General features: G+C 30.6%; 1 protein-coding gene across 1 annotated transcript; it reads right to left on the reverse strand.

Moving 5' to 3' along the window:
- Positions 1–4877: 4877 nt before the first annotated feature.
- Positions 4878–7165, reverse strand: LOC107898791 (uncharacterized). Its single transcript, XM_016824332.2, has 2 exons — positions 6455–7165; positions 4878–6367 (listed from the first exon to the last, which is right to left on the reverse strand). The coding sequence occupies exons 1-2, from the start codon at positions 6920–6922 to the stop codon at positions 5420–5422; spliced, it is 1416 nt and encodes a 471-aa protein (XP_016679821.1). The 5' UTR covers positions 6923–7165; the 3' UTR covers positions 4878–5419.
- Between the last annotated feature and the right edge of the window lie 15860 nt (positions 7166–23025).

Raw genomic sequence — 23025 nt, forward strand, 5'->3', positions numbered from 1 at the left:
ATTTCCTTTCCAATTATCAATACCTGAATTTGCTTAAGGATTTGCCTAACATCCCAATAATCTACACAATATCAATATGCATACAAACTTGAGCAAACATCAAACTCCTCCTCACTACCGAAGCATAAGGAAATTTTGCATTTCCTTAATCTCAAATTAAATTTTGGAGCATTAATTGAGACTGAACTCGTTACTAAAACTAGTATTTCATCGACATACAAAATCTAGAAAAATATGCGTACTCTCATTGAACTTCTGGCATATACAATCACCAACCATATTCATCTCGGAATCGAATGAGATAATCACTTGATAAATTTTGTAATACCATGACAAGAAGCTTGCTTAAGCCTATGGATAGATTTCTTCAATTTGCAAACTATTAACTTTGCATGATTGGACACAAAGTTTTCTAGTTGCACCATTTAAATCATCTCACCAATGTCACTAATGAAAAACATAGTCTTGACATCCATACAATGTAGCTCAAAGTCAAAATATGTCGTTAAAGCCATTATAATTCTGAAAGAGTCTTTTAATGCAACCAAATAGAAAGTCTCTTTATAATCGATGCCTTCTCGAGGTTGTAGAGTTTGCTATTTTTGAAAATTTTCTTATACTTGATTGAAAGGTTCAATGACATTGTCTTGATTCAGAGTTGTTGCTTGAAAAATATAATGTATAGTAAATTGTTTTTAATAATTGTAAACAACAATTAAATGAATGTGTTGAGGAATATCAATATCTTCTTCTTCTTCTTCAAATACAATGTTATTAATTCTTCCTCAACAAACTCAACATCCTAAAAGACTCGAGCAGTACTTGTCTCAAAAATAGCCTTAATAGTGGGATCGTAAAATTTGTAACCCCCAAACCTTTCAAAGTGTCCTATAAAATAGAAACAGACAATCCTCAAGTGCAATTTCGTTTCTTTTGTTCCATAAAGCCTAACCCCAAGTAGACATCCTCAAATGTGCAATGTTTTAAGCCAAACTTTTTACATTTCTAAAGCTCATAAAGGATCTTTTTAGCTGCTTTAGTCGGAACTTTATTAAGCATATATGCCACGGTTTTAATACTTCTCTTCGAAGTGATTTGGACAAGGTATAATGGTTAATCATACTCCTCACCATCTCCTTAAATGCGTTATTTCGTCTTTTTGTAACACCATTCATAGGGGTGAACTCAACATAGTGCACTGTAAGACCACTTTCTTCTAGGAATTTTGCAAATGGTCTTGGACGTTGTTACTCAAATCATCATATTTATCATAATATTTATCACCATGTTCTGAACTTTTTTTATTCCTTTTATTGAGTTTGCTCTCAACTCCAATCTTTTAATTTTTTGAGCACACTTATTGATTGCGATTTCTCATGAATGGGATAATGGTAGTCATATCGCGAAAAACCGTATGTGAATGTTATGAAATATTGTTGATCATTCTAAGAAGTTGTAGGAAATGGTTGACAAACATTTTTGTGTATTAGTTCTAAGACATCTAGTTTCCTTATGGCACCAAATCTCCTTATATTTGTTTGTTTCCCCTTAATACAATTTACACACACATGAAAATTTGAAATAGCAATCAAATCAAGAATATCATCATGCACAAGTCTCTCAATTTTCCTTTTGGAGATATGACCAAATCTTTTTTGTCACAACAAAGTTGAATTATCAATGGTTAATTTGTATTTCTTACCTATTACGGTAGTATACAATGATGCATTAAATGAAACAATAGTATCAAGTAAATATAGATTATCATAACTTGATAAAGAACTGAAACTAACAAATTTTGAATTCTGAAAAACTAAAATTTCCATTTCCAAATGAACAAGAATAATCGAATTTGTCCAATGTTAAAATAGAAAGCAAATTCTACAAAAAGGCGGAATAACAAAAAAACTTATCCAAATCCATATAAAATCCAATTCTTATATAATAATCTAAAAGTTCACATTGCTTCAACTTCTATCAAATTACCATTGTCTGCATAAATGTATCTTTCATCTTGATTAGGCTTTCGATAGTTTGATAATCTTGCATAGACACTTTGATGTGAGTTATTACACCAGAATCTATCCACCAAATGTAACTAGGTATTAAAGTTAAATTAACTTTAGAAGAAACAAAATTAAGAAGTGAACCCTTCTTTATCCGCCAAGTATGATAATTGATACAAATCTTTTTTTATGATATGTCGCACTACAAAAGAAACAATCATTCTTACTTACATTAGTAGGTGGCCTTCTCATTTAAATTTTCATTTAAGTTACTAGATTGTTAAAATTGTTGTTATATGGCCTTCTCATTTCACGTTGCTTGGACCAATCAAAAGTTCACATTTCCCTTCTCTTCTACAGTTCAGTTTTTTTTCCCATGAAATAGCTTTGAACATCACGAATTTGTGAACCAAAATCCAAATAGCTTTCTTCTCTGATCTCGGACACTAACCGTCAAATTGACTTAGATCTGAAGTATGTTCTTCTACTCACTGATGGGTACTGATCTACAATACCGATCGTTGCTTTGAACTCGCTAAAAAAATCCTAGTGATTTAAACAAAAACTTTTGAATAGTTCAATGATTTAAATAACAATTTCTAAAAAATTCAGTAACCGTTTCGCAACTTTTTAAAGTTAAACAACTAAAACGTAAACATACTAACATTTTAATAACTTTAGATATAGTGTACCCCTTATTTTATTCCCAATTTATGCATTTAAAATAATTATAATATCTTGAAATTTTAATGAAACAATCTAGAGACAAATTTTAGGTCATATATATTGAATATACATAAGCATCTGTCTCTCGGAAAAGACAAATGCACTCCCATAAATGAGAAATTGACCAATCAGAAACATAACGCAGTGGTGGAACCTTCCTTCCCAAGGCCAAGAGAAATACCAAATTAGCAGTGAATTAAATAAAGGGTTAATTCCAGCGAATCCTCAAACTATAATCCAAATTTCAAATCAGTTTCTAAGATTCAAAATGTTGGCGGTGAAAATATTAATAGATTCAAATATTCGTGCAGTAAGTACACACATGTTTAAAATTTATTCCGTATATGTTAAATGTATGTTACCTCAGATTCGAGCTAAAATTTAATTCATAAACTAGAAGTTTTGAATAAAAAATAACCAATCTTAAGTATATTTAAAAGGCTTTATTTATAAATTGATCCCTAAATTAAATCTCATTTTTCATTTTTTTTTGTCAAAAATAATACTTAAATTATGATTTTGGTCTAGTTTACCCAAAAGTGAATATTTGAAAAAACTCCATCAATAAAAATTTGACACACGATAAATGACATTATCCATGACATAGGTAGTCAAGATATGTAGTGTATTTTTATTGGTTGGCATTTAGTTCTTTTTTAAATAGAGTAAACTATCAAAATAATCATTTTTTTTCATCGGGTTATATTTTAGCCACTTAAATTTGAAATGGTACATTTTAGTTACTTACGTGATCGTGTTGTAACATTTTAGTCACTAAGCGTTAATTGTCGTTAATGGTGTAATGGTAAGCTGACGTGGCACGTTAAATCATCACTTCAAATGAAAATTTTAAGTTAAATTATACAACTGGTCCCCATATTTTTTTCGTTTTGAGCAATTTAACTTTTTTTTTACGTTAAAAGAGATGGAAAAGGGAGGAAAATAGAGGGAGAAGCAAAAGAGAATGGAAAATAAAGAAGAAAGAAAGGAAAGTTAAAAGAACATAAAAAAATAATCAAAACAAAAAAATATGGGGACCAATTGTATAATTTAGCCTAAATTTTTTGTTTAAAATGATGATTTAATGTGCCACGTCAACTTACTAGTACACCGTTAACAGCAATTAACGACTCAGTGACTAAAATGTTACAACACGTTAACGTAAGTGATTAAAACGTACCATTTCAAACATAAGTGTCTAAAATGTAACCTAAAAGAAACAAAAGTGACTATTTTGATAGATTACCCTTTTAAATATTGTTAAATTTTAGGATAAACTAAGACAAAATTATAATTTAAGTATCAACTCGGATATAAAAAAAAACATTAATCACTTATGTGAGAATCAAAATATAATTTAGAGATCAATTTGCTAATAAAACTTATTTAAAATCCTAAAAGATTTTTAGATTTTATTATAATTAAAAAAAATCATCAACATGGATTAGGTTGGAGGACCTTTTGACCTTGGTGTAAATTTTGTAATGATATTTCTCACACACAAGCTTTTTTCTTTTTTGCTTCCAAGTTCTAGCAATGAAAGACTCAAAACTTCAAACCTAACCCCACATTAGGCGGTGCTGATTTGACTTTTTTTTTTCTTCTTTTTTTTAATTTAATTTGTCCCTATGAAATTAATAGCTTTTTAGATGCCCCCACCAGGGAGCAAATCACCAGAGGGGCTTGAATGAAAAAAAAGTTGCAGAGGCAGGCAGCCAATGCTAATGGCATTCAAAACTTTTTTCAGGACGAGCTTAGATGCTGTCAACTGTCATGCACCATGTAAAGAAAGAATGTTCAGACACATGGAGATGGATGCATTAGAGCTGGCTCACTATACCCCTCTCTCTCTCTATATATATAATTTGGTACTTGAATAATGTATTTATTGTTAGTTTGGACATTAAAACTTTAATAATCATATAAATAAGTGATTGAATGAAATCGATCGTGATTAAAGCATTCATTATTGAAATAATGTGTTCTCTGAAGAAATAAACAGTTGATCATGAAATGTGTATTATTCTCATGATTAGACATTAAACCCCGACCGCATAATTAAGCAATAAGGTAAACAAGAGCAACTATCACATCATACTTTATGATAAATACAAATTTAAGAAAATTGATGGAATCCCAACCATGTCAAGAAGATTAAAGTCAAATAACATTTTAAAATTTATATAACATTAACAATAAGCATTAAATTAACAGATGAACATGGATTTTGAGTTTACATTTTTGCTTTTCAGTAGCAGCCAACCAGAACACAGGTAATTCCATGTCATTTACCATATCCAACAACATCACTTTCAGACAAACAATGGAATCATAGAATCCAGAAACACTAACATTAAAAACCAGAAAAATGACTGTCAAATTCTCAAACATGATTAGTAGCAGCATCCTTTTATACTGCCACAATATATTCATTAACCATTAGAGTTAGTGTGAAACTATATATATATAAAGGTTAATAGGGCAGCTTCACAACCTAAAAAATATTAACCTCTGTTAGCTCGATCCACGAACCAGAATAACCCGAGCTCCGACACCGTAGTCGAATACTGCATCGGAAGTAATAACAGAGGCAAAAAACCGAAGTCGAAAAAAGAGACCTTCTAATGTGTCAGTGAACTGCACTAGTTACCAATATGAACAATTTGCAAAAGATGTGATTTTCCCACTTAGACTTCCATCTTCCAAATTGTGTTGCCAGCTGCGGCGAGCTTGGCACGTTGTGCTGCTAACACGATCGCGGTCTTTCCCTTTTCGTCTTGAGGGAGTTCGCAGGTTTCACCGATGGATCCGGACTTCAAATCACCTGGTGGGATAAAACAATCAACCGAAATGCCTGGTACATTGAAGGCAACCTCCTCGATCGTCCAAGCTTCTTCCATCTTTGTTTTAGTATGGCTCATTGCGACTTCCCCGAACCTGAAAAGTGTAACAACAGAACGACCGGAATGTGCTATCATGATACCTTCAACGGGTCGGTAATCATCCAGATATGAATCGATTGTGGTTTCCCAATAAACAGCATCACCGCCGTTAGATTGAATACGAGTCAGATGTGAATCTTCGATGTGAACAAGAAGTCCAGTCTTCTGACTAAAGTAACCGAATAAAACATGCCTAATGATCTCCGCCGGGCCTTCACTCCTCGCCTTAAGCGTTTGCGGCTCGGTACATAACTTGAGGATGAAGCAATCTTCACCGTTAACATTTTTCTCACCTATGCATCTTGCATCAGCAAACATACCAGCCGTAGTCCTCGGATCAAGACCCTGAAGCGCACGACGCAACGGTCGAACAGGTCCTTTCGCGGTATGACTACCGAGCCAAGGCGTATGCCGCCACACGAGCTTCCCATTACATCCAGCACGAACCTTGCTACCACCGACCGCAAGTTCGACATACCACATGTCCGGATTCATTTGCCAAAGCACAAACCCGCCGGACTCCGCGCCTTTAGAGCCGTTGCGATTCTTAACCGTCCTCGTTGCCGTTTCGTATTCACAAGCTACCATTTTAAGCTTCCCCGTAGCGTAGGCATTCCGAATCGAGTTTTGCAACTTCTGCCCGCCGGAAGCCGCCGTGTATTGCTGCAATATGTACTGAGCAGAGGAAGTTTCCTGCATCATTACAATGGAATCTAAATTATAAGTAAATTAAAATGGATCTATCAGTAAAATAAAATAAAAATAAAACAGGGGACTAACAATGGGAGTATCTTTGATGCTCAAATGAGGCAAAGGGTCATTGCAGTTAACATGAACCGGAGCCAATGGTGCAGCCATAACCCCAAGCAACAATCTCAGATCAGACCTCTTATACGAAGCAGTAACGGAAGGGTTCCTCGATAACTGCCCCTTAACCCATTGTCCTATACCCGACCCGACTCGTTTCGAGTCCCCGATTTCGACTCCGTCGGGATCAGGACCTTCCATGAGTGGAGCCAAAGCTTCCCCGACTGGCCTTAAGCTCCCGGATCTCGCGATCAATGGCTCCGGTTGCGCCACGTAACCGCCGCCACCTGCGTAGTACTGGTTACTGGTTTTCTTTCTCCGCAAGAGACCGGACATGGGTGAACCGGTTCTCGCCAGACTGTTGGACCGGGAACGGGAAGGTGAAAGCCCGCGAATCACGTCTTCTTTGAGAGATGAGAAAAAACCTTGCTTTTTCTCCATTGCAGCTCGTTTTTTTCCCTAAAAAATCCGAAAGAAAAAAAGAAAACCCTTCGTTGATTATACAGTGAAATAAAGAAGCAAAAAACGATTAAAGGGTATTTTTATTAGATGAAAAGAAGAGAGCTTTGAAGTTCATTCATGGAGTTTAAGTGAGAAATATAGAGCAGAGCAGAGCAGAGCAATGAAGAAACTGTTTTCTTTTGGAAAGAGAGTGTAAACGTCGCGACTTTTTAGAGAGCGACTTACACGGAGTTTATTGATTATATATTATTATTATCATTCTCAAAATTAACAATATTTTGTGAAAATATCTCTGTTATTCAAAATAATTAATATTTCAATATTTTATGAAGACAAGGGTTAATACAATCACATGTCCTCAATTTATGGCTTAATTTTTAAATTGGTCCTAAGTTTCAAAACGTTTCAATTGAATATCAATTAAGTCCTACCATATTAAATTCTAGTTAAATTATGACATGGAGCATACTCAAAATTGTTTATTTTTTAAAACATGTCAGATCTAAATTATTTATATCGTACGTAAACATGTGTTTATAATTTAATACAAGTGATTTTAAATATATACGGCAAAGTTATAAATTTTTTTTAGGGTTCAAAGTTGGTTATAACTTTACGGTTTTTGGAGGAAGTAGATAACAATTCTACCATTTTTTTGTATGGCCAGCACAATAGTTTAGGAAAATGTTAAAATATGTTACAAGTCTATCTATTTTTATTTCAAAAAAATTATTCTTTCTATTTTACGACTAAATTAGCTATATATATCTCTTTTTTTGTTAATTGGTCAAATAGGCCCTTTTTGTTCAAGATTTAGGGAAATATGTTGATCCTAGAAAATGTGTGTGAAAGCGAGTCCAGCTAAAAATATTTTTTAAAAACTCCAAAAAAAATGCGTTACGAAAAGCTCTCTAGCTAGACAAACTTTTTTGCCAACTGTATAAAAAACACGTCCAATTTGACGCGCTTTTCATGTTCTCGTTAAAGAAAATAAAAAGTAGTAAACCAATTGTGTTTTTTCAGTAAGACATGTCATTGGAGGAATCGGAGTTTGGAATGGCAACTGGCCAGTGACAGCATATATTGACCAAAAAGGTTTTGCTGTTTAATGTACTCGCGCAGGTAGTTGCTAGTGACTGATTTTGTGTGGTTCCAGGACGCGAACAATCGTTGGAATTAGCCAATGGCTAATGAGCATGGTTAACACGTGGCGTGACAGTAGAGCGAGTAGAAGAAGAGAAAAGTCGAGGGAGTGGTGATAAGTATATATTTTTAGGAAAGATGCCAGCATAATAATTAATACTTATTGTTTTAAAAGTTACCGTAACTGTTTTAATTACAGAGGAAAATAACGTGGTACTTACCATGGTAAAAGTATCATGAAGAGTCATGTACTATGAGTGAGATTACATTTTGATCCTTTTACTCAAAAAAATAAATAATTTTATCCATATTTATTAAATCAAATAGCAAACTAGTTCTTTCTGTTAAAAAAATTATTTATGTTAATAATTGCCATTGTTAACGAAATAACCAGATAGTTTACAAATGACGTGCTACGTGTACCTTATGCTAATATACAATGACTAGTTTTTAATAGAAAAAATGGATGAAATTTTTAACAGAATGACTTGTTTGCTCTTTGATCTAATGTACAAGGTCTAATTTACCATTTTTTTTAGTTGAAGGGGCAAAATGTAATCTAACTCCTAATATGATGGCCTTCATGGTACTTTTACCTACTTACTACCGATGTTTGTTTAGTTGAGTAGTAAAAATTTACTATTCTTCAAGTAAGGTTTTAGGTTGAAGTATCATCGATTGTCTTCTTATTTCATTATTATTTTTAGTAAACTACATTCAATATCACTGATTTTTTAGTATGATTACATTTTGGACACTAATTTTTAAAAAGTTACAAAATGGTCATTGAATTATTCGAAAGTTTTCATTTAATATTTTTTTAAGTCCAGCTATCAAGGTCCAAGTGACAGTTCAACGATCGATACAATAGATCGCTACCCATCGATGAGTAGAAGAATATACCTCATATCCAAGTCGATCTGACGATCAGTGTTAAAGATCAAAGAAGAAAGTTGTTTGGATTTTGATTCACAAATTCATAACATTCAGAGTTGTTTCATGAAAAAAAAACTGAATTGTAGAATAAAACGGGAATGAAAGCTTTCAATTGGTGCAGGTGATGCAAACAAAGAATGCCATGCAACAATAATTTTAATAGCTTAACGAGTTAAATGAAAATTTTTGAATAGTTTAGTGACCATTTTGTAACTTTTTGAAGTTAAATGACCAAATCATGTATTTTATTTTTTAATAATAAATAATCTCCTCACACATGGGATGGGAGGTTCACTTAATTTTTCTTAATTTTAGAATTTTGAGGTTTGCAATTAATTTAGGTATTGTATCAAACGAAACAGATTACGATTGGCATAGTAATGATGAAGTAATATATATCGATTGAGTTTTAACTCTATTGGTAAGATATTGTTACCAATACAAGAGGACGTGGATTCGAGTGCGTTGAAGCACATTATCATTTTCATATGGATTAAGTTTTAGTTTAATTGACATCATTATTATTACAACGATCATGAGAATGTGGATTCAAATATACTTAAACACATATGATCCTTCTATTTAAGTGTTTAAAGAGTGTTGATTGAGTTTTAGCTCGATTAGCATGAGTATTGTTGCCAATACAGGAGGACATCGGTTCGAATGCATTGGAGAGCATTATCCTTCTATTTATGGGTTGGGGAGGAGCTATTGGTAGTTCTAGGCATTGAGTCAAATAGAGGTGAGCAAAACTCAATTGGATTAAAAAATTGATTTTTTTTCAAATTTCAAGTTAATCGAATCAAGTTATTCAAATCAACTTGAATAAGTAATTTGAGTTTCGAACGAGTTTAATTTTACAATTCGGATAACAGATTGGTGTAAATACCCCTTTAGTCCCTGATAACAAGATAAATTCGTATCTTTAATATATTTATTTTTGGCTAATTATCAAATAAAATGCTATTAAGTTTGGATTTTTCTTATCAGGAATGAAGTTGGTGTGCTGAATTCAAACTCTTACAAAAAATGACTAAATTGGAACAAAAAGCACAGAGGAGGGCATGATTGAAAGATTGGAGATTCAAAGATGATTGGATAAAGATTGAAGGGTTGAAGATTTTTTTAAGTGACTGGATAAAGATTGAATGATTTTTTATATTGTTACAACTCTGTAATTAATTTAAATTCTAGTTTAAATTTGATTTTTAAATTTTGAATTATTTAGTAATAATATTTAAAATTATTTAGTGATAATATTTAAGAAAAATCTAACTAAATTTTAATACTAAAAATGTATATAAATACCTAGTGGCTACAACCAATTGAACACGCTTTACTTTGGCATTTAATAAATTCTTTATTTTTTTATTCTCGCGTCACCCATATTCTGTTCTTTCAATTTTTTTTCTTTAACTTTTAGCTTTTTGGTTTAATTTCCTTCCAAAGCCCTTTCCCTTTCCACCTTTCACAATTCCATGAAACCATTTTCAAAGCATGCTTTTTCCATGATTAACTAAACCCTTTTTAGCCTTAGCCCGGTTATCACTTCGACAAATAAATCGTGAGATATGAACCCGCACCAAATACTTTACAATTCGGTATTTGGTATCTCTTTGGTATATGGGATAGTACAAATTTGTCCTTCAAAGTTGATTTGATTTCAATTCAAAAAGCGCTCGTTGGGTCGGAATCATTTGGCGTATAGTTAGGAAGTTGAGTCGCTGGTGCTATATTCAAAAATTCGCGAACAAATTGGCTTGTTAAATTGGAAAAATCTAGTTGGATTCTGTCAAGGGAAATAGTCATCAAATTTAAACGACCCACACGGTTGAGGTTGTTAATTCGAGTTGGGCTTTTCAGATTGCAAGGCTGTCAAAATCTTAAATTACGGGCATGTGCCATGTGGTTGGAAATTTGACAAGGGTTAATTTGCAGGTGATATCGAGATCGACTATGAGAGGAAGAGTTGGGGGTTTGAAGGATCCTCGATTGCTATAACCAGCTTATCCCTTGGAAGAGAAAATATATTTCAAGGATTGATTCAAGATTGGAGTACACTGAGGCTAAGGCTAAACTTAACAAAATATTTTATTTATTCATTTATTTTATTTTCTTAAATTTATTTTTGCATTTTCGAATGTATTTTTATTTTATTTTATTTTTCGTATTTTACTCTTTATTTATCTTAACTAATTTAAACCCCCCATTTTTTTAGTTTCAACATTTCTACACATAGGTCATGGGCACGACTGTGACCGCAACATTGATTTTGGTCACGAAAAAAGGCAAAATTAGATAGTCAGTCCTTGTGGATTCGACGCTACTGCTCTATACTGCTAATTACTGTTATTTTGTCGTAGTAATTTATATTTGGTGGTTTCGACGCCCATCAGTCCCTGTCAATTTTGAAAATAAGCAAATTAGTCTTTTTCTCAACAAAAATTACAAAAATATTCAAAATAATTTTTAAATTTCAAAATATTTATAAAAATTCCAAAATTTATTTTTTTTACAAAATTATAATAATCTTAAAAGGATTCTAAAGAATATATAAAGAAAGTTTAAAGTTTTCTAAATAAGTTAATTAACGATTCAAGTTTATCATACTAAAATATTTTATTTCTATTTTGCTTTAAAAAAGTTTTCAAATTTATGTACTATAACACGAAAGTAGTTATATTATAACAAGATTTTTATTTGACATGTTTATTTTTTTATTTTAACTCGAGAAATTTTACTCGATTCAATTCAACTCGAATTCTATTTTACTTGACTAGATTTGAAAAATTTTCAAATCTAGTTAGGATGATAAAATAAGACTCGTCCACTCGATTAATTTAAATTTTTTCATTTGATTTAATCAAACGCTTACATATAATATAAAAAAGAACGGATATAATCAAAATTATAACGAGATTGTTAAAAAAATTGAAAGAGTTATGGATAATAATAGAAATTATATAAAAAAATTTTATTTCTAAAAATATGTATTTTGAGAAAAAATATAAAAAAAAGTTATGATTTGTCAATGGAATGAAAGATAGCTAATTGCGCGTAAATGGAAAGGTTTAAAAAAAAAAAAAAGGAAAACGCGTTTTCCACTTTATTTTCGTTATAGTGCATACAGCCAACAGATACTCCCGCCACTTTTAGAAGAATAAATAATAAAAACATAATAAAAATTTTATTTAAATTAATTTAAATATTTAATTTAAAATATTTTTTTATTTTTTATTATTATTTGTTTGGATAATATATATTTAAAACAGACCAAGTACGAATAAAGGCGTTGAACCGATTGACTCAAAAATTACTTTAAATTTGTACAAATTAAAAATCGAGACAAAAATAAATTGGTTTAATAAAATTTCTCTTTTTATTTTTTAAAAGAATTTTAATTAATTAATTAATTATTGTTGGTTTGATGGTCGAATCGAACGAATTGGCTTAATTAGAAATCAATGGTATGACGTGTTCAATCATTAGTCTTGTTATTAAAAACACAGAGTGTTATTTATATTTTTCAAGTTAGGAAATCAAAATAGACCTAATTGTCAAATTTAGGTGCCAAAATAAACTACTAAAAATACAGGTACCAAAGTGAATTTATTTATTAAATTTAAGAGTCAAAAATTATATTATCCCTTATTTGTTTACTTTTTAATATTTTTTTCTTACCTTTTCTTTCTTTATTTCTAATTAATTTTTAAATTTTTTAAAAGAATTAAATTATTACTTCTGATTGATTTTTTTTTTGTTATATTTTTATCTCAATTCAGATTTATTTTCTTTTAATGTGGAGTCGTTCCCTACTAAACAAGTGCTTTCTCCACAATAATGATAGTGGAGGGGACTGGTACTTCTAGATCTGGACGATTGGTAATAGTGTGACTGGGAGCCAAGGGTGGTGTTTTGTTGGATGTGTTGCTCTGTCCGAGCGGACCGTCGCTGGAGACGTGAACCTCTATCTCCTCTGCTATCAGGCAGGACGGCAAGATTTTCCTTACTCAACGGAGGTGGTTGGGCTTTCTTTTGATTTTACTTTGGTTGTGAGATTTTTTTTTATATTTTACTTGCAGCCTGTCTATATCTTTATATGACACGTTGTTGTTTTTATTAATAAATATATAATTTAATTAAAAATAGAAATGCCCCAGTGAAGATGAGCTTTCACAGCCGTACGTAACGTGGTATGCAAAATTCTGTGGCACATATGTCACAATTAAAAGAGAATATTCATATTGTATTAATTGATATTTATTGAGAATATTAAATAACAAATATATTATTATATTAATGGGCAACGCATATTTATTTATTTATTTATTTTGTTTTTTTTTGTTTTTTGCTTTCGTTTGATTTGTTTGTTCGTCAGTAAATGAACTTTATTACATGTGATACTGAAGAGATTCTAAAATAAAATGTGATCCCATAATTAATTATACCATTTTTTTAAATTTCATTTCGATGTATAAAATTATAAAAATTATAAAAAAAAAAGTTACAACTTAGGGTTAAGGTTGATATTATATATATTAGTAAATCCAGATACGATCACATGGTATAAAATAAATAATTAAACGTAATGATATTATACAACAAGGCATAATGATATATTTGGTCCTCTAACCTTTTAAGAAAAAATCATTTTAGTTCTCTATTTAATTTTTAATCTTTTTTAGCATTTAGACTTTCGTTTTTTGTCGGATCACCCCAAAACAGACGGAAAAGTTTACGTTTTTTCACTTTACTGGTATGGCATATACGTGGATTGTCACATGGATGATACATCAGCTATACAACCCAAATTTTGCCCGGCCCAGCAACCCAATCAATAAAACAGTCCATAAGTCCAAAACAATTGAACCACAACACACAGCCCAAACAGAAGCCCAACACCCAGCCCAACAAACAAAGTCAAACTAGGGTTTATAAAATATTTATGGCTCGGTTTATAGAAACGAGGTCTCGATCCCTAATAAATCATTATAAAACACAAATTACCAATTCAAAAACTCTTTTAAAACCACATTTGACTTGTAAATATTAAAAAATAATATTTATAACACATAAAATATTAAATCTACTATAATGTAAACATTAAAAAATGTTTAAATGATTATATATAAAATTTTAATAAATAAAAAATTATAATTATTAAACATTAAATTAAAATAATATAAATATAATTTTTAAAATATATATTAAAATTAATAACTCTAAAAATTGAATATTAAGCAAATAGTAATCACTCAAACATATCTTTCTTTTAGGTACCTTTAGGGGGGAAAAGGAAAAATAAAGACAAGAGAAACTTGTCCATTATAGTGAGGTTTCAAAGTCATTCAACAATGGGTTGGAAAGATTTTTATTTCTTTTTTGACCCTTTAATTTAAATTATTTGAGGATAAGTCCTACATATATAGGCACCAGGCAGCTTTGTTTGACAATTATATTTCTATTTTTTGCTTTTAAATTATAATTGGATTTGTTTTGATTTTTTTATAACCAACCACTATAAGCAAAAGGACAATATTATTGTCTATTCAAATCTGCTTTAATTTATACTTTGATGGATACATCTCATAAATAAAATATGTTATGGAAAATAATATTAATATCGCGAATTTATTTTTTTAATTCTTAAGTGGGAAGATAAACGAGCTTCAACGCACTCGAATCCACGTTTTCTTGCATTAGTAACAATATCGATATTAACCGAGCTAAGATTCAATCAACAATTTTACCGCTTTTTTTTTTAAAAGAAAAGAAAAACAATTCATTGCACACAAAATGAGGGGACAATGGAAAGCCCAACAAAGGTTGGCAAGGTGCTCGAAGTAGAAACTTGAATCTTCGAATAAGATAACCCCACAGTAATCAACAGCTGAGAAAAACCCATTAACAGACTGAGTAACACCACGACTGAGGAAGATCATCCCAACAATTATTTTTCCCCCTAGATTAATCATAGAGATGCTAATAGGTATTTAGAAGCTATTTTATTTGATTAAATCAAGATGGTTGGAATTTTTGCCCGTCTATGAATGTAACTATTAGATGAGTCTAATCAACTCCAACATAGGGTTTATTTTTAAATATTTTATACTCTTTTGTTGACTAATTGGGGTTACGTTGAAAAGGAAAATTTTGAAAAAAAATCAAATAGGATATAGTTTTAAAAGTAGTATGAGAATCTTATCTTTTAAATTTTTTTTAAAGAATAAAATGTTTTATAATTTTTTAATAATTTTTAATTTTTAAAAATAGTTTTTATAATTTTTTTGAATTTTTTAAAATTTTAACAAATAATTAAATACTGAGTCATTAATGTGGCAATTCACATGTACGTTACGTAAGCAAAGTTAAAAAAGCATTGAATTTTTCATTCAATTTAATAAAAAAATTACAAGTTTAAAGGCTTAAAAGATATTTAATTTTTTATTTAAAACTTCAAAAAACTATAAAAAATATTTTTAAAAATTAAAATTATTAAAAAAGTATAAAACATATTTTTTTATTGTTAATTGACATGATATACACATAAATTGCCACGTCAATAAAATTACCAGATATCAAACTTTCCATCCATTTTAAGAATTAAAATTTAAGCTTTTAAGTTTGTATCAATTGTTTTTTTTCTTTTAAATCCTTAAAAATTTTAGGTATAATTAAATTGGCTTAATTAGTAAGTTTTTTTTTCATTTTCATTTAATTATTAATTTAATCTAAAGTAAATTTGATACTTAAAAAAAATGCTTTGAAACTAATGGTGTAGTCATCAATGCAAATAAATTTTATTATTTTAAAGGCAAAAATCAAGCCCATAATGTATTGGATTTCGGCCCAGCTAACAATCAAGCTCGCAAGGCCTCGAAAGTAAAATACCACTATGGGCCATGAGGCGATGAAAAATGGCTTTATTTGTAAATTAGCCCTTGAAGTATATCACAATTCATAAATTAGTTCCGAAAGTTTTTTTTTATCAAAAGTGATGTTTGAATTATCAAATTTGTCTATGTTTTCAAAAATATAACGGTGGTCAGACCAGTCAAACTAACAATCGTCCAATTTAGAAAAAAAAATATTCTAGAAATTTCTTTTTACCTTCCAATCAACACCCCACTCCATTTAAATTTCTTTTTAGAAAAAAAAAATTAGGGTTTCATTTTTTTCAATGTCTTATTGTACTTTTTAAAAATATTCGATGAAAGTTTAAAAATATATAATTTTTTAGTCCTATGGTTTTGATATTTTAAATTGACACATGATTTTTAGAGAGGTAATTCTCTCTTTTTAGATGATGTAAGCCAAAAAAATCATGTTATATGTAATTGAGGGTTTACAGATTTATCTTTATTCATCGTCAATTAGAAATTAGTTACTTGAGTAGTTACACATATTTATCTCATACTTTACTAGATAATCAAAGTCCAATTAACCTTAACCATAGTAGATGATATTAATTAGGGTTAACATTTTTTATCGTAAATAATGACTTGTAATTATTCTTATTTTAATATGAGGTTGCATATTATCCATTAATTAAGTATTTATAATGTTGAATGCAAGAACCCAAGAGGTAAATGATCAAATATTTTCAACCGCAAGTATAGGCAAACATATTAGGCTTTCTTTTAGTAACAGTTTTGTATGTACTTGTAGTTGATGATTGACCAACAAGGGGGAGATAAGGAGGTTGATTCAACTTGAGTATTAAAGGAGAGAAAGGAAGGGAGTTAAGAAAAGGAGAGGAAGATTGTGTGCTAGGGTAAAATGCTCAAGGTTGCTCAAAGAGAGAGAAGGATCCTTTGTTCACCGAGCCATGGGGTATTTATAGTGGGAAGGCCCCTTTGCTTGGTGGTGGCTTGTCAGTGTGGTTTGTCAGGTGGTAGATCCATTATAAGTTGGTTGTCGATAAGCAAGGGATTTTTCTGACATTCCCTTTGCTAAGATAGCATAAGATTGTTATAAGTGAGTATTCGCTAATAGCGAGGGACCTAATTGGAGGTTTGTTATTAGCGGGTGGCGTGATGGAGGTGTAAAATATACGGGTGGTTGATTAATGGATGACCACTCGGGTGGTGCAAGATAAAAAGCTATCTGTAGGTGCTTTTGATGTTGCATCTCTCGTTGCCAAGTGTCCAAGCCAGAAAAAGAGTATAAAAATATTATATATAAAGATGTTTGTAACTTAGCTAAGTAGGATAACATCCTAAGACTATTTATCATGAAGCTAATTATGCAACAAATTTCATATCACTGATGTCAAATGGTGAGGACTTTGTTTTATAAAGTCTCGTGATTTTGATCTTTCGAATTAGTACATAACTTTTAAGAGACGATGGTTCTCTCTTTTTAAAAGATGAAAAGTCAAAAAATTTATATTATTTGTAATTTGAGAATCATAACTCTAATATTCAATTTTACAAAATTACCTTAATTTCTAATTACCTTAACTATCCCTAATCTTTCAAACGTTAAATACATGGTGAACTATAAGAGGTAAATAAACAAATATTTTCAACCACAAAAATGCAATTAAGCTGGAACAAGGGCGAAGCTAGGGGGGTTGGTAGGGTGCCTGGCCTCTAAAATAATTTTTTTTATTTAATTAGGCCTTTTAAAAGTTTTAGAATTTTAAATTAGTAAATGATAAAATTATACTTTGTCTCCCTAAAAATGATAAAAATATGATTTAATCCTTCAAAAATTATAAAGATATAAGATATTAAAATGATAAAATTACATTTTTACTATCGTAAAAATTACAATTTAATTTCAACCCCTACAAAAAAAAATTTTGGTTTCGCCCTGAGCTGGAACCATTTTTTTATATAGATTTCTTTTAGTAATATTTTATGACTTTATGTGTTATATAATGATGTTTTCTTCGTTATTTTTTAATTTATATATTAAAAAAATGATGAAAGGACAAATTATTAAGGGCATGTTCTTAGTGCTTAAAAAAAGTACTTCTAGCTCTAAAAGTACTTTTGAAAGAAAAGCTGTTCTAAACAAATTGTTTTTAGCTGAAATTTTTAGCTTTTCAGAAGTGTTTTTCAAAAGCACTTCTAGAAAGGAGAAGCTAAAATTTTTAGCTTTTCCTCTCCCAAAAATACTTTTAGTGCTTAATTACTTTTTCACCCCTCCAATAACATAATACTTTTCTTCTTTTTTTATTAGTGCTTAATTACAAATGTGTTAAAATCATTAATTAAAAATAAAAAAATATTTTTTAAAATACTAATTACAAATATTTAATGGTTATATTTAAATATTTAAAATATATTTTATATATTCTAATTAAATTTTATAAATAATTAATATTTATTGCTTAAAAATATTTAAAATTTATATTTCATATATTAAAAATATCAACAACAAGTTATAATAATTTTTTTTATATTTTTACTAAAATATAATAATATTAACTAATTTAAATATTATTTAAATGCATATTTTTTACTTGATAATAACATGTCTAAAATGAACATTTTATTTCTCAAAAGCACTTTTTGACAATAATACTAAACACTCATATTTTAAACTAAACTTTTTAAAAACATTTTCTTCAGGACACTTTTACAGAACACTTTCCAAACCAACTCCAAATTAGCCCTTAACCTTCTTACATGTTATTCAGCTTATGCATGCATTCTTCTATATATAAGCAACACAAAGTGTTGATTTTTCTCAAGTTAAATTTGATCAAAGCTTGGCCGAATAATGATTCCTCCTGTGGTCGGTGTTCTTCTTCAATTGTTGGTGACTGGATTCATTTCCTCCGGTGGAGATACCACCGGAGACGTCTGTCGGTTACCGTCCAATGCATGTAGTTATAGTGGGAAAATATCACTGTTAACAACTTTTTCTCTGTTATCCTCAGAAACAAAGCTGCTCTCACCGGCGGTAGTGGGAAGGTCATTAATAGTGGCCCCAACGATCATGGTGGTCCCGGAACGCTTGGTTAGTACCATAAATATCTAAATCCTAAACTGTAAACCCTATATTTTATTACCAATTACCCTTTTTATGGTGTTAATCCAGGGATGCCTGACAAGAGTTATTTTTACGCTGATCAACTTATCCAGGGAAGTATGCTGGAGGGTCTTCTTCCCCAAGGTTTGAATATCTATGCGACCACCGCGGCGAACAAAGAAGAGGGTAGCTGGGCAACCTATTGTCCTGGAGGTCATCCAAGTCCTCCCCCAGAGTATTAAAACCTTTTTGGGAGACTTATACAGTGTTTCTTGGATGGAAGACTGGTATATATGCAACCATACTCATCATATACATATATAAAACTCACTTCATATCATCTTCATCTTCCTGTTTCTTTTGTGCAGTGAAGCAAATGACTTGCGGAACGAGACTTTGCAGCAACAATATGAAAATGTATGGTTTTAGAAAACTCTATCTATTTCTGTCCAAATTAAAATTAAGGGTAAACTACACTGGTAGTCACCCAATTATTAGTAAATTTCTTTTTTGGTCACCAACTTTAACTTGGTAGTTTCTAAAGTTGGCATTAGTAATTTTAACTTTCAATATTTATAAATTATGTCAATTTAGTCTGGATTCTAAAAAATATAACCCTCAACATTTATACATTGTCTAATTTTTATTTCTTTTTGCAATTTTGTTTTTCTTTGTGAAATTGAGGGTTAATTTTAAAAGAATGAGAAAAGATGAAAATTATTTTCTTGGATTTTTGGGTGTTTTCCTTTACTGATATTTTTTTTAACTTTTTAGGTGAAAGGGTCACAAAGAAAAGTAAAATTGTAAAAATAAATAAAAATTACACAATGTGTAAATGTTGAGGGTTATATTTTTTTAGAATTAAGACTAAATTGACACAACATATAAATGTTGATGGTTAAAGTTGTTATTATGTTAATTTTAAAAGCTACCGCTTCTAGCCAGCTAGTGACAAAAAAAGATAAAATTGAATAATTAGGTGACCATTCATAATTGAGTGACAAAAAAAAGAAATTTACTAATAGTTGGGTGACTATTTTGTAAATTTTTATAGTTAAGTTACAAAAATAAAAATATTAATAATTGTATGACTACTAAAGCAGTTTACCCTAAAGTTTATATATTATTGTTGAGATGGGGTTTATTATGCAATAGGCAAAAAAAGGGACTACAAAATCCCATGTCATGCAATACGGTGACGTCCAACAGCTTAGCAATGACTATCTCTCCTTATACTTCGGTGCAAATGCTAAATTCAAATTCCTTGACGACGACGAAGATGACCACTACTTGGAGCCACCAACACTACAGGTGTTGTTGAGCAGCGTGATGCCGATCTTATCTGTTTTTTGGAAAAGGTTTGTGCCTTACAAACGACACAGCAGGGCAACGTCTTGTTGATGATTGGAATTGCCTTAGGGAAATGGTAATGTTCTCCATTCTCAGCCTCATTTTTCGTCGCTTTATTTGTTTTTTTTGCTGCCATTGCTACTTAAGAAGATGCTCTGTTGTGTTGGACCTACACAGGTGACAACCTTTGAGATACACTATGGAAAGCTAGCCCGGTATGGGATGAAACACATGCTAATTTCCTTTGCAAACATATGCAATGCTGGAATTCGGACGGAGCAGATGGTTGAGGCATCGGCAGAAGCTTGTGCCGGCCGGCATCCATTCCAATCATTGAAGCTCTCTTCAGAAAGGGTTCGGTGTAGAAAATTTTGTTCATATATGGTTTAATATTGACACTGAACCTTGCTGCTTAGTTTATATGCTCTAAATTCAAATACAAACACTCCAAAATAATTTCATGCTAAATATTATAACTCTTATTCTTATTTTTAAGAAGTAATTAAAAAAATAGCAATTTCCTTTTAAAAATTTTAAATTCTAGAACCTTAAAGAATATATATTTATTATTTTGAACCCTCAACCTAAGAGATTAAGAAACAGAGATTAAAAAAGGAAATTTAAAATTAATAAGAAGCAAATGGACTAAAATGACAAAAAGAAGATATCTTGAGTGTGAATTGTGATGGAAAGTATATTGCACTCACAAAGTGGAGAATTCAGGTAATGGTTATCATGGCCCGAGGAGCATGAAGAAACAAATCAATAATTGCAAGAACAAGGGGGCAATGGAGCCTAGCAGTGATACAAGCAATGGTTACTAGAAGTGTCACTGCGATCAACAAAATAAACGATAGGAGAGCTAGACATATATCTTTATAATTTTTAAAAAATTAAATCAAATTTTTATCATATAATCTTACTATTAGTAATATAAAACTTTATAAACTATAAAGGGGCCTAAATAGAAATTTTTCCATTTTAAGGGGGTCAGGGCCCTACCAGCACCCCCTGAATTCGCCACTGATATGTGGTCCTTGAGCAATGAGATAATCCACTATCTTTCAAGTGTGGTTTAAGTCCTAACACACCCTGGTTTAGCAATCTCACCTTTGTACCTAAAGATCTAGATCTTTCTATCCTAAGTTTTCTTTCTAAAAGCTTAGGTTGTAAACCAAGTAAAATCTTGTTTACACTCTCAATACACTCACAATTACAAGTCCATTAATGAACAGATAAGTGCTAAAACTCTCTACACGTAACCTATATAAGTCTCCTTTGATATATAATGATTTCGACTTGATAACATATTAGATCAATTACAATCAATCTGCTTTACAAAAATGTAACTAATATATAAAATATAATAATAATGTTCAAGATAATGCAGAGATGATGAAGATAAGTCTTCAAGGGGTTCTAATCTAATCTCCTTATTTAAGGGGATCCAATTCAATTAAATATTTAAAGTATGTTGCTTCAAACATGGGATAGCATATGCTTAGGATATTAGCTAGAATTATAGCTCAATGATATTTGTTCCAAAAGATTGCGGATAACAAATAAGGCATGTGACTTTGCGCAGTGCCAAGCCCAGTGAACCTTGCTTGTGGCACTGCTCACAATGACTATCTCAATCGAGCAAATAACCTATCTTCCCCTTACTCCAAATGTTAGGAAAAGGGAGATTTGGATATACAAAACAATAACACAAATCCTTACCACTTTCTATTCTCTATTACCACCTTCCTTTCTCTAAAAAAATATACTCAACAAATCTTAGTATTTTCACGATATATGTAAACCAGCTTAGATCATCAATCCTAAATTAACCATGCATCAACAAATACAAATATTACAATCACAAATATTTTACTATATCATACAGGAGCGAAGCTAAAAAAAATTTTCAGGGCAGAAATTAAATTATAATTTTTACGATAGTAAAAATATAATTTTACCATTTTAATATTATCTTTATAGTTTTTAAAAGATTATATTAATTTTCTATCATTTTTAAGGGTTCAAAGTATAATTTTACTCTTACTAATTTAAAATTTTAAAAGATTTAAATAGAAAATTTTCCATTTTAGGGGGCGAGGACCCTTCCAGTTGCTAGCAACGCCCCTGATATCTTAGTATATTTATATATTCACTTGAAATTAAAATTAAATAATAAACAAAAGAAATAAATTATAAAGACTTTATAATTTATAATTTTTAATTTAGTAATGTTAGAATTGCACTTTAAACCCTCCAATATAACCTATTAAAATGGTAAAATTATATTTTTACTATAGTAAAAATACACAATTTAATTCCTTACCCTCAAAATTTCTTTTTCTGAATTCGCCCTAAGGTAGACTATCGTTGAGAAAAAAAAAAGGTAACCTAATTTGCCTGAAACTATTGCAACACCAACATATGTTTCCAAGCTTGGTGGTCATGGAGTTGTCATGGAGGCGCGCCACCAACAGCTATATATACACAGCTTTTGTCAATAATATTAGCAGGTTGGTGTTGTGGGATTTTTCCGACGTGCACGGCAGGGTGGAAGATGTTTACATTGCCTACAAATCCAAAAAAAGAGAAGTACACTGACACGACTTTTGCTTTTATCAGATACAAACATGAATATGAACTATGGAGTATGGAGGGTTATCAGAATG

Source organism: Gossypium hirsutum, chromosome D04, assembly GCF_007990345.1.
Source record: "Gossypium hirsutum isolate 1008001.06 chromosome D04, Gossypium_hirsutum_v2.1, whole genome shotgun sequence".
NCBI classification, from domain to species: Eukaryota; Viridiplantae; Streptophyta; class Magnoliopsida; order Malvales; family Malvaceae; genus Gossypium; species Gossypium hirsutum.

What these genes read in the sequence shown, in the direction of transcription:
- LOC107898791 (XM_016824332.2), bottom strand. Translation starts at nt 6,922, where the DNA reads ATGGAGAAAAAGCAAGGTTTTTTCTCATCTCTCAAAGAAGACGTGATT. An exon ending in GCATCAAAGATACTCCCATT is followed by an intron (nt 6,368 to 6,454) that starts GTTAGTCCCCTG and finishes GTAATGATGCAG; the next exon opens with GAAACTTCCTCTGCTCAGTA.